The 11,963-nt window shown below is 51.8% G+C and overlaps 1 protein-coding gene across 7 annotated transcripts in view; it reads left to right on the forward strand.

Moving 5' to 3' along the window:
- The window catches only part of DAG1 (dystroglycan 1), a 62,504-nt gene extending 52,552 nt beyond the window's left edge, over positions 1–9,952 (forward strand). For all 7 annotated transcript variants that reach the window (XM_059939649.1, XM_059939648.1, XM_059939643.1 and 4 more), the window contains one exon: positions 5,124–9,952. In XM_059939649.1, coding sequence (XP_059795632.1) covers positions 5,124–7,526 — 2,403 coding nt within the window. In that variant the 3' untranslated portion in view covers positions 7,527–9,952. The remainder of the gene's footprint in view (positions 1–5,123) is intronic.
- The last annotated feature ends 2,011 nt before the right edge of the window (positions 9,953–11,963 follow it).

The raw sequence follows: 11,963 nt of genomic DNA on the forward strand, positions 1-11,963 counted from the left end.
ACTCACCCAAGTGACAAGTATATGAAAGTGCTCATCCATCTTTCTGGAACTTTTGCTTGCCATTTCTAAGTCCCGTAACTCCTGCATGGGTAAGATACCACCTTGTGGGTTCTGAATGATAAAGCTTAGGTTTTCTTGGTTTTAGAAACCAGTGGTCATATAGTTAATTAAGCCCTAGTGAGAGTCCAGCTCCTCAGTTTTGATGGGCAGAAATCTGCTCTTTGATGAGGGACTAAGTAATATAAGCTCCTCTGCCGATTTGTTCTTTCTCCAGGTATGTTATGCTGATTTGGAGTGAGAGACTCTACTTGCGTTGCATGGTGTTTTAGCACAGGTGCTGTATCTTTATCAGACCAAGTGTTTGACAGTCTACTGTGCAAGAGAAGGCTCCAGCGAAGAAGTTGAAGAGAATGTCTGAGAACTGAATAGGAAGTCAGTTACTAGTCATCTGCTAGTATAGACTGAGGAGTGACCAAAACCTTCACGTTTGGCAGTTCCCCAATCATTGGTCATGGTGATTAATTGTGGGCATCGCTGGGCAGGTAGTCTTCAGAACTCCTTATGTGTCTGCCCAGGTTTTGTGGTTTTGATTCTTAATGTTTTTGGATGTACTTTATGGATCAAGATTTCTAAAATTGGGTGTGTGGCTATTCAAGATCTTGTTTTCCTCAGTGCTGGGCTTGCCTTCCATCTCAGAAGCATGTTCTCTCTGAGGGTTGCTGAAACTGGAAAGATTTCTGGCTCTTTCTGAGTGGCCTGTGGTCTAGAGCCCATGATCTCAAATCAGGCTTCCTCCTGCAGTTTCTGCCTCCTGCAGGTGTTCCCATTGCCTGAAGTCTCCTTTCCAAGATGGCTGCTTTATAAGGTCAGCAAGGGAGTGTTGGTATTTAATGATGGAGGGTGACTTGAAAACCTGGGGGTGACTTGAAACCCTGGGGGAGTTCCATGGCTGGGGACAGCCTGTCACCCCAAATACATGTGCTGGTGTTATGAGCACTTCACACAGAGCTCTGATTCCTGCTTCTTGCCTGCCATTTCTAGCCTGGCAGTCCTTAGAGGGTCAGTTGTGGGTGGTTACAGTACAGCTAGGACAGAAATTTCTATATGAGTAAACTAAAGATTCTAAAGTAAACTAAAGGATAGTCGGAATCTCATGTGCAAATATGCCAGGATCAAGCACATCTCTTTTAGACTTAGAGGATGTGAGTGCTGGCTTTGGGCTGTCACCTGCAGCAAGTCCTCCCCTCCCTCTATGCCCCTCAACGTTTTCATCCACTCTTAGCAAACAGTTCTTAACAGGTAAGCAAGTCCCTGAGGGTCCCCAGCCTTGGCCGTGTTCCCCTATAGGGTCCTGGCTTCCTCTTCCTGTGGCCTCTCCACTTCCCTTTGATGCTTTGAGTTTCTGCTTTGGGGTATGAACAGGGAGACAAAGCCTCAGTGTGTGCTGGGTCCAAGGCCATTTGGGAAAGAGGATGGGGGAGTGGAGCCTGGACACGCCCTGGATCCATTCCTGCAGGAGCCTCACAATGTGTACTGTGTCCTCTTTCAGCCCATAGGGGCGGGTGAGGAACCAGCACTGACAGAGTCCAGCGTGTGCCTGGCCCTGTGATCATACAAGGCTGGCATCTTTTCCCCCTTCTTACATATGAGAAAACTGAGGCTGAGGTTGGATGAAGCCTCAGACTGCCTGGAGATGGGGCTTCCCTTCGGGTACGGTGTTTTTATAGAGATGAGTCCTGGCTTGTCATGGGGGCTGTGTCTCTGAGAAGGAACTTTCATATCCCACTTCACCCTTAGGCCCTGAGAGGAAAAGTGGTCTAGAGCCTGGAAGTTTTGCAAGCTGGGGAGGATGTCCAGAGTTCCCATGGACTGAGGGGCTCCTGCTTTGTCACAGTAGAGCAGGTGTTGCATCCCAGAGCGTTCCCTCAACTGAGTGTCCTTGAGAGGGAGAGGGGCCGCTAGTGGAATCCTTTGGGGACTGTGGACACTGCCAGACCTTCAGGCATGTTCAGACTTCCCAGTTCAGGGGCTTTCCCTAAATGGCCTTGAAAATGCAGAGATGTCAGCTTCCCTGTGACTTGGGTAGGTTCCTTGTGGAACTCAGATTTGTTTTGCTTCCTGTGGCCTTTCTATTAAAATGAATCATTGCCAACCAAAGTGCTGCCTGGACCTGATGTTTGCAGTACCAAGATGCTCAGAGATGCATGGATTTTAGAACGTTCAGGTTAGAATCTCTCCTTGTCTGAGGAGTACCCAACACGCCGGGGACTGTTTGCTTCGGGGTGTAGATCCAGGTTGAACACCTATCCTGTGGCCAGGGCTCCAGTACCCTGAGGAGCCAGAATTTGCAGAAGGGAGGGCAGGTGCAGGGTGGAGTGGCTTGGCTCTGTTTTTCTGACATGGCTTATCCCAAATGTTGTCTCTAAAGCTGTGGGTAGACCATAGTGAAAGAATTTGTTTCAGTAACCAAAATGAAGCTACACAGTTCTGCTCTTCCATCGCCCAGTTTGAGATTGAGCATTATAACTTGCTTTGGTGAAAGCTGGGGTTTTCTTTAATGTTTGTTATTTATGTTACACGTTATTAACATGCTAAAATGTTACTTGGCGTAGTTCAAATAAGTGTATATTTTCTAAGTCTGGCTGTGTGGGAGCCTTGACCAACCTGGGTTTATGCCTTAGGGCATGTCTGACAACAGAACTGTGGCTGTTGGGGGTCAGCAGAAAGGGAAGCCGAGCCAGCCAGGGAAGCTTGAGGAGGCGAGGGCCCTTCTCTGTTCTCTCTGTTATAAAGTGCCCTTACGTAATTGAGACAGACTTGAAAAAGCACTGACGCTGCTTACTCATCTGTGCTGATGGAACACACGGCACTGGGCACAGGGCTAACTGCCTGGCCACTGAGGCATATCCCATGGGCCTGGCCAGCCGCTTGGCACCCATCTGGAGCCTCTCCTGGTCTCTCTTGGCCCTGTTCAGTCTTCTCTACAAGTGGCTTCTCCTTGGCTGACTTCATCCAGAGCTCCATTCCTGGCCCTCCCTTTCTCCTTTCTCTGCCCGATCTCTTGCAGGTGTCCTCTCATTCCAGTGGTAGTCATTGGGATGGAGTGGGCTTAGGAGAGATACCCTTGGGTGGCCGGAAACCTGGGTCCACGCCCTGGCTCACCTACTCTCTTCCTCTCAGGAAGTTCTTACCCCACCCCTGTAAAACATCTCATGGTTCCCTTGACTACTCCATTTGGCCTTAACATCTTTGCTTCACATTTTTTGCAAAACTAGATCATTCAACCTTTGCTTTATATGTTTATATGTGGATGTGGCAGTTTTTGTATTTAACATAATTGAACTGAAAAAATTTAAAGCATAGGTTTTTCAGTCAAAGCAGTTGTAATAAGTATTTTTGTAGCTAAAAAAGATTGTAAAGGAAGACTATATTTAGTGTTTTTCATGGATTTGAAGACACCCATGTTTACAGTTATTTTACCATTTCTGATGTTGGCTCTGTTTGCAGTGGATGGTGAGTGATGGGATGGGGGATTCTTAGTGGTTCATTAATTAGATGATTGTGCACCCTAGGGTTGATGGAATGTGGTGTCACAAAAGAAACTCTGTGAACTCAGTGGTTCAGAGAGCAGTCAATAAAGGACAACTCCTAATAATGTCATATGTCTTCTCATGGCTTTTTGCTGGAGGTAGGAAATCTCTTTATAGGCAGGGTAAATATCTGGTCTCTGATAAGGTTGATGGAATGGCATGCGCATGGACACCTGGGTCCTGGCTGGGAAGAGCAGGTATGAGTTCAGGGTCTCTTCCCCAATCACTCAGGCACCTGGCTCTTGGAAGGAGGAAGCCTGACGAACCAGAGCCCCTGGGGAACCCAGCAGCCATAGCTGTGGCCTTCCTGCCACAGGGAGGGAAGCATTTTAGTTTCCCTCTCCTGACAAGCAATGACCAGGAAGGGCAATTCCTGGGCCGAGGCTGGCAGTAAGACATGCCATCTGTTGGCCATTGTGTTTCTGGACTTGATGGACAGGGCAGTGGAGCTGACTGAGAGTGCCTTTAGGCAGACCAGAGAGTGGATCCCACCTTTCTTGCATTGGGGGCAGGAATAGGTGTTTCCCGAAGGTGAGAGAAGTCATAGATGGGGCCTGGGCAAGAGGTGAGTCTTGTTTCCCTCTTGTCAGCTGATGGTGGAAGTTTTTATGGTGGCATTCCCTTGGAGGCTTTACGTATTACCAGTCATGTCGCTGTGGAGGACTTCCACCCTGAAATAAGTCTGGGAGGTGCTGTTGGGTGGAAAAGGGGATGAGCTCCTGAGGCCTGCTCTGTGCTTCGGCTTTCCAAGGACACAGGTAAGCTCTGTCCATTTCCCAAACTTAGTTGACTACAGAATTCTCTTTTAGAGAGACTGGAGGTCCTTGGAATGCCTTTGATAAACACTCTTCTTAGAATAATTGTTTACATTCCCCTACCCTGGGCATTGCAGTTTTTCTTGAGATTTGAAAAGCAGTGTTAAGACATTAGATACAGCTAACCAAATGTACCCCACTACACTTGAATGTAACATGGTGGTTGTAAAATGAGGCATCTGGGGGCATTGAGTTGTCCCTGCACCCAGACCAGCGTGCATTTCCACTTCTGGGCAGGAGAAGCACTCTAGGCCAGGCATATACCTTGAGCAAAGTTGTGGTGTCTGTGGAGGGTAGGGTAGAAGTCTGAGGCAAGGTTGGAAAGTAGTGCTGAGGGATGAGACACTCGGGCTTGATTCTGCAGGCAGAGTGGACGAGTAGGTGGCAGGGCACTTCACTGGTATAAAAACCTGCAACATTCTTGAGCTCCATGGCATCAGTTCTCTGGGATGAGACATGTGTTTTGAGTGCCAGAACTGCTGTCTCCCCACCGTGTGGCCTTGGGCGAATCATTTGCCTTCCATGCTAGCCCATCTGGCAGCCCCAGTCTTTCGTGACAGGTAAATGAGCTCCAGGAGAGAGGCGTTGGTTCCTCCACCAGGAATTCTGAATTGTACCTCAGGCCTGTCACACAGGTTAGGCCAGTGGTTAACTGTTGTGATCATTTTCGGGTTACGCAGTGATGGTGGCAATTAACTCATGCTGACATCTCTTCTAGGTATCAGCAGCAGGGAAGGAGGCCTTACCGTCCTGGCTGCAGTGGGACCCACAGAGCCACACCCTGGAGGGTCTCCCCCTTGACACTGATAAGGGCGTGCATTACATTTCAGTGAGTGCTGCACGGCTGGGGGCCAACGGAAGCCACGTCCCGCAGACTTCCAGTGTGTTCTCTATCGAGGTCTACCCTGAAGACCACAGTGAGCCACAGTCTGTGCGGGCAGCGTCACCAGACCCTGGTGAGGTGGTATCATCTGTCTGTGCTGCCGATGAGCCTGTGACTGTCCTGACAGTAATTCTGGATGCTGACCTCACCAAGATGACCCCAAAGCAAAGGATTGACCTTCTGCACAGGATGCGGAGCTTCTCAGAAGTGGAGCTTCACAACATGAAGTTGGTGCCAGTGGTGAATAACAGACTGTTTGACATGTCGGCTTTCATGGCTGGCCCAGGAAATGCAAAAAAGGTGGTAGAGAATGGGGCCCTGCTCTCCTGGAAGCTGGGCTGCTCCCTGAACCAGAACAGTGTGCCTGACATTCGTGGTGTGGAGGTCCCCGCCAGGGAAGGTGCTATGTCTGCCCAGCTTGGCTACCCTGTGGTGGGTTGGCACATCGCCAACAAGAAACCCCCTCTCCCCAAACGCATCCGGAGGCAGATCCATGCCACACCCACACCTGTCACTGCCATTGGGCCCCCAACCACGGCCATCCAGGAGCCACCATCCAGAATTGTGCCCACCCCCACATCTCCAGCCATTGCTCCTCCAACCGAGACCATGATTCCTCCAGTCAGGGATCCTGTGCCTGGGAAGCCCACAGTCACCATTCGGACTCGAGGTGCCATTATTCAGACCCCAACCCTCGGCCCCATCCAGCCCACTCGGGTGTCAGAAGCTGGCACCACAGTTCCTGGCCAGATCCGCCCAACAATGACCATTCCTGGCTATGTGGAGCCGACGGCAGTTGCTACCCCTCCCACAATTACCACCAAGAAGCCACGAGTATCCACGCCAAAACCAGCCACACCTTCTACTGATTCCTCAACCACCACGACTAGAAGGCCGACCAAGAAACCACGGACACCCCGACCGGTGCCCCGGGTCACCACCAAAGCTCCCGTCACCAGATTGGAAACCGCCTCCCCGCCTACTCGCATCCGCACCACCACCAGTGGGATGCCCCGCGGAGGAGAACCCAACCAGCGCCCAGAGCTCAAGAACCATATCGACAGGGTGGATGCCTGGGTTGGCACCTATTTTGAGGTGAAGATCCCTTCGGACACCTTCTATGACAACGAGGACACCACCACTGATAAGCTGAAGCTGACCCTGAAGCTTCGGGAGCAGCAGTTGGTAGGCGAGAAGTCTTGGGTGCAGTTCAACAGCAACAGCCAGCTCATGTATGGCCTGCCTGACAGCAGCCACGTGGGCAAGCACGAATATTTCATGCACGCCACAGACAAAGGGGGCCTATCAGCTGTGGATGCCTTCGAGATCCATGTCCACAGGCGCCCTCAAGGGGATAGGGCTCCTGCTAGGTTCAAGGCCAAGTTTGTGGGTGACCCAGCAGCTGTGGTGAATGACATTCACAAGAAGATTGCCCTGGTGAAGAAGCTGGCCTTCGCCTTTGGGGACCGCAACTGCAGCACCATCACTCTGCAGAATATCACCCGAGGCTCCATTGTGGTGGAATGGACCAACAATACACTGCCCCTGGAGCCCTGCCCCAAGGAGCAGATCACGGGGCTGAGCCAGAGGATCGCTGAGGATGATGGCAAACCTCGAGCTGCCTTCGCCAACGCCTTGGAGCCCGACTTTAAGGCCTTGAGCATTTCTGTGACAGGCTCTGGCAGCTGTCGGCATCTACAGTTTGTCCCAGCGGCGCCACCCAGGAGGGTGCCCTCAGAGGCACCACCTACGGAGGTGCCAGATAGGGACCCTGAGAAGAGCAGCGAGGATGATGTCTACCTGCACACGGTCATTCCGGCCGTGGTGGTTGCAGCCATCCTGCTTATCGCTGGCATCATTGCCATGATCTGCTATCGCAAGAAGAGGAAGGGCAAGCTCACCCTCGAGGACCAGGCCACCTTCATCAAGAAGGGGGTGCCTATCATCTTTGCAGATGAGCTGGACGACTCCAAGCCCCCACCCTCCTCCAGCATGCCGCTTATCCTGCAGGAGGAAAAAGCCCCCCTCCCCCCTCCTGAGTACCCCAACCAGAATGTGCCCGAGACCACTCCTCTGAACCAGGACACCGTGGGAGAGTACACACCCCTGCGGGATGAGGATCCCAATGCACCTCCCTACCAGCCCCCACCGCCCTTCACAGCCCCCATGGAGGGCAAGGGCTCTCGTCCCAAGAACATGACCCCATACCGGTCGCCCCCTCCCTATGTCCCCCCTTAACCCACAAGCGCCTGGGTGGAGGCAGGGGTAGGGCAGGGCCCTGGAGACAACACGGTGTTGTCTGTGGAGACCAGTGGCCTGCAGACCATCGCCCACTGGGAGCCGACACCTGACCTAGCACACGCTGACACACACGGGGCCTGGACAAGCCCGCCCACTTGGTCCTCCTAAACCCCAAAGCAGCTGGAGAGACTTTGGGGACATTTTTACTTTTAATTTTTGCCTAACAGCTTTTTGTTTGTTCATAGAAAATTCTTCGCTGCGTTTTTGAAGGCTGGCTCTGAAAGCACCGTTTGGAGTAGAGGTAGATGGAGGGAGCGAGGAACCGTGAATGAACTCGCAGGCAGTGCTGGGCGGCCTCCCGGCTCTCTGCGTTTTGCCTTTAACACTAACTGTACTGTTTTTTCTATTCACGTGTGTCTAGCTGCAGGATGTAACATGGAAAACAGTAGCTAAAGATTAAATTCAAAGGACTTTCAGAACTTAAGGTTAAGTTTTTACATTTAATCTGCTGTTTACCTAAACTTGTATGTGTAATTTTGGGGTGGGTATGGGAAATTGCTTTGCTAAAAATAAGCTCCCAGGGTGTTTCAAACTTAGAGAAGACCAAGGGACAGTATTTTTTATCAAAGGAATCCTATTTTTTCACACTACGTAAACTTCGTTGCTCTGATAGCCCAGAGAGCCTGACTGGGGGCCTCCTGGCCCTGGCTCAGGGGCCAGGGCCCTGGTGCTGGGTTTGCTGTCCCACTGTTGCCAGGGGCTGGAAGCTGGAGGGGCCTCTTAGGCCATGGACATCCACACCCCCACCCCATGCACGCTAGCGGCCCACAACCAAGGGGTCTTCATTTCCATGGAAAGGGGACTCCAAGAGGCAGTGGTGGCCGTGGCCCCCAACCTAGGTGCTCCAGGTGGGCCAGCTGCTCGTGGGGATGCCTGGGGAGGTCGAGAGACTCGACTACATCAACCTGTTTTCTTTTACCCTTTTTCTGTGCGTTTTTTTTCCCCCTCCTAAAAGGAATATCATGGATTTTTGAAACACTCAGTGGGGGACATTTTGGTGAAGATGCAATATTTTTATGTCATGTGATGCTCTTTCCTCACTTGACCTTGGCCACTTTGTCCCAACAGTCCACAGCCCAACCCTGACCCACCCCACCCCTTTTCTCTGGCGCTCCAGTCCCAGGCCTTGGGCTTGAACAGCTGGGAAAGGTCTGGTGGCTGGGGAGGAGTGCCAGCAATAGTTCATAGTAAAAATTTGGGGGCTCTCAAAGCTAATTTTTTACTAAAGTTTTTATACAGCCTCAAATTGTTTTATTAAAAAAAAAAGATTAAAAATGGTGATGCTTACAGCAGTTTGTACAAGCTCTTAGTGTTGATTCCATGGGACTGACGGCTTTGCTCATTTTGATTTTTTTTCCCCCCTTCTTTTCCTAATGGTTTAAATTCTGGAATTACACTGGGGCTTCTTTTGCCTTTTTTAGCAGAACATCCGTCCATCCATCTGCATCTCTGTCCCGTGACTCAGGGGCACCCACTCAGCTTTGATTCTCCTCCTTTGGAAGAAACCATTTTGAGCATGACTTCTTGATGTCTGAGAGTTATTTTGGGTACCTTTTAGGGAGGAATGCCTTTTGCAATAATGTATCCCTTCCATGATCGAGGGCGGGTGGGTGGACCCAGGCTCCCTTTGCACACCATGCAGCCACTTCTAAGCCATATTGACCATTTTGCAGAGGATTCATGTGTGCTGCCTCAGGAGGGGAGGGACGGTCAGAGTGGAGGGGTCTCCACCCTGCCCTTCTCTGGAGGGTATTCCCGCTTGCACCTTCTCCCACAGGGCCTAGCCTCTCTCTCCTGCCTGGTTCCCTGGTGGGGTGAGCAGTGCCACTGTGGGGGAAGCCTGTAGATGAGGTCTCAGTGGACCTGTGATGACTGGGCCTTGTGCCTCCAAGCCCTGATCCAAGCCGGAGTTTCCCCAGTGCCCCAGAGTCAGGAGCGCAAGCTGAGTCTGACCTGGTGAGATTATTTTTGATGACCTTGCCAAAAGATAAACAATTTCCAGTGTTCCAGGTGAGGGCTTTGAGAGGCCTTCCAAATAGCTCCGTTGCCCCTAGCAACCCCACCATCGGGCATTGCCACGCAGAGACGTGGCTGGCCCAGAATGGCCTGTTACCATAGCAACAGGAGGCGATGGGGCAGTGAACAGAATAACAACAGCAACAATGCCCTTGCAGGCTGCCTCCTCCCCTGAGTGCCCGGCTGGCAGTGGTCTTTGGACTCTGTGAGACAGAGAGCCAATCTCACATTCAAGTGTTCACCAACCACTGACGTGTTTTTATTTCCTTCTATATGATTTTAAGATGTGTTTTCTGCATTCTGTATAGAAACATATCAAACTAAATAAAACAGTGTCTTTATTACAATGCCATTGCCTCCAAGCATCTCTTTCCCTGGCCCCTACACAACATGAGTGTAGGGTGGAACTGGAGTCCATGTGACAGAGGGAAGAGGGGACCCAGCTAGGCCCACTCGGAGGTGGCCTTTGAGCAGCTGACCAAATAGCCTTCACATCCTTACCATTTCTGTGCTTCTGGGAGGGGTGGGTGTGTGCACCAGAAGCTCTGCCAACCAATGAGCCCTCCTTAGCACCTCTTCTGCCTGAGCCAGCTGAGATAAATCTCCTTGAGCCTCAATTTCCTCATCTGTAGTGTGGGGTGGGGAGAGGAAGGGGCAGAAAACTCAATGAGACTGGGCGGGAGGGGAGGATGGTGGGAGAGGTCTTGCTACAGGCTGTCTGCCCCAGAGTGGGTCAGCTTCTGCAGGTCCCAGACAGGGGTCCCTCAGGCTGGACCTCCTGCCCACTACCTTGTGGGGTTGAGGTTGGCCAATCTCCCAGGTAGTCTCAAGGCAGGTTTGGCCTTGGCCTTGGCCTTGGGGTGGGGAGAAGGGGAGAATGGTTTCTGGCCAGGCTGTTCTGCCCTCATTGGGCCTATAGTTTCTGGGGGCCTGCCCCTAAGTGCCCTGCCTGGGATGGACAGGCCAGCTGGGTAGCCTTAGCATGACTTAGTGCCCAGGAAGGGGCAGGTTGTCCTGGGACACTGCCAGGGCGTGGGAGGCAGGGGATGCAGCAGCTGTGTCTTCAGAGGCAGGATCAGGGCCATTGGTCACAGAACAACTGGTGCCTCTTTTGGGCTCACTCCCACCACCACAGGGTCCTCACCATCTCCACCTACAGCCCCCAGGCTGCTGGTCTGCTCACAAACTTCAAGACCCAGAGCTGAGACTGGTCCTGTATTGCAGATAGAACTGAGTCCCAGAGTTGGGAGTTGAGTGTCAGACAATTACTTGTAGGATACCACACTGATAAATACCAGGAAAAGCTGTCCCCAGTGCAGAGTTCAGGGACACATACCTCACCCCAAGACCTAGCTGCAGGAGCCCAGGAAATGACCCTGCCCTTGCTCTCTTGGCCTCAGGAAGTTCTGCTTAATGTCTAACCTGAAGCCACTGGGTTGAGTGGACTCACTGTCCTGAACTCGAGTAAAGGGATCCCTGCTTTCAGCAGAGAATAGTAAGGTCAGCAGGGTAGGAAGACGAGAAGCCACCAGGTTCTCTGGCCTCTGCTCTGCCCTCTCCTTTAGGAATATCTGATGTTTGGCCTGGCGGGCCTCTGCCCCACAGCACTCCTGGCAGGTCTCCTTGGTGGGGATAGGGACTGTCTACTCTTTTCAAGCTAGAGAGGGTGATGTAGGAAAGGGGCAGGAAAAAAGGGCTACAGTGGGGGAGGGGAGGGGGAGCTGTCAGACCCACAGAAATCTGCCTTCCCCCTCTGTCTCTGACCCAGGGCAAGCTCCCAGGATCCCTTTGGCCTGGCTTCCCCATCTGTGAGAAAGGACAGTGCTGTTCTCCAAGGGATTCTGAGAAACCCTGGGAACTGGGGGAGTGGAATTGGGATAACAAGTCACCCCCAATGCATCTGCCTGTAAAAGGGTCAGAGAATCCAAGCAAGGCTAGAAGACTCTTCATTCTTTCCTGGTATAAAGGTACTGCCTTGGGCCAGGGCATTGGCTGCAGAATATTGGGGTGTCTAAGAGCTCCTGGCCAGCCTAGTTCTCTAGAACATCACCAGTTTGGTGGGGACTGGAGGCTCCAAATGACTCACCCACCTCCATTTGTTCCCAACAAGCAGAAGAATCTCCTACAAGAGGCCTTCCCTGGCTACTCTAAAGCATGGAAGGCCCCACTCAAGCATCAGTCTTTCAAGGGTGAGCTTCACTCCTCTCTCTCTATTACTATATCTTAAAAATACAAATGAGCTAATGCTTTTAAGCTAAAGCTTCCTGCTTCGCTACCTTCTCAATCACCATGTTGAGGCAAGGTGACTGAGGCCCAGAGAGGGCAAGGGTCCAGGTACTGCGGCTAAGGCAAAGCAGG

The sequence above is a fragment of the Balaenoptera ricei genome, chromosome 11 (assembly GCF_028023285.1).
Source record: "Balaenoptera ricei isolate mBalRic1 chromosome 11, mBalRic1.hap2, whole genome shotgun sequence".
Classification (NCBI taxonomy): domain Eukaryota; kingdom Metazoa; phylum Chordata; class Mammalia; order Artiodactyla; family Balaenopteridae; genus Balaenoptera; species Balaenoptera ricei.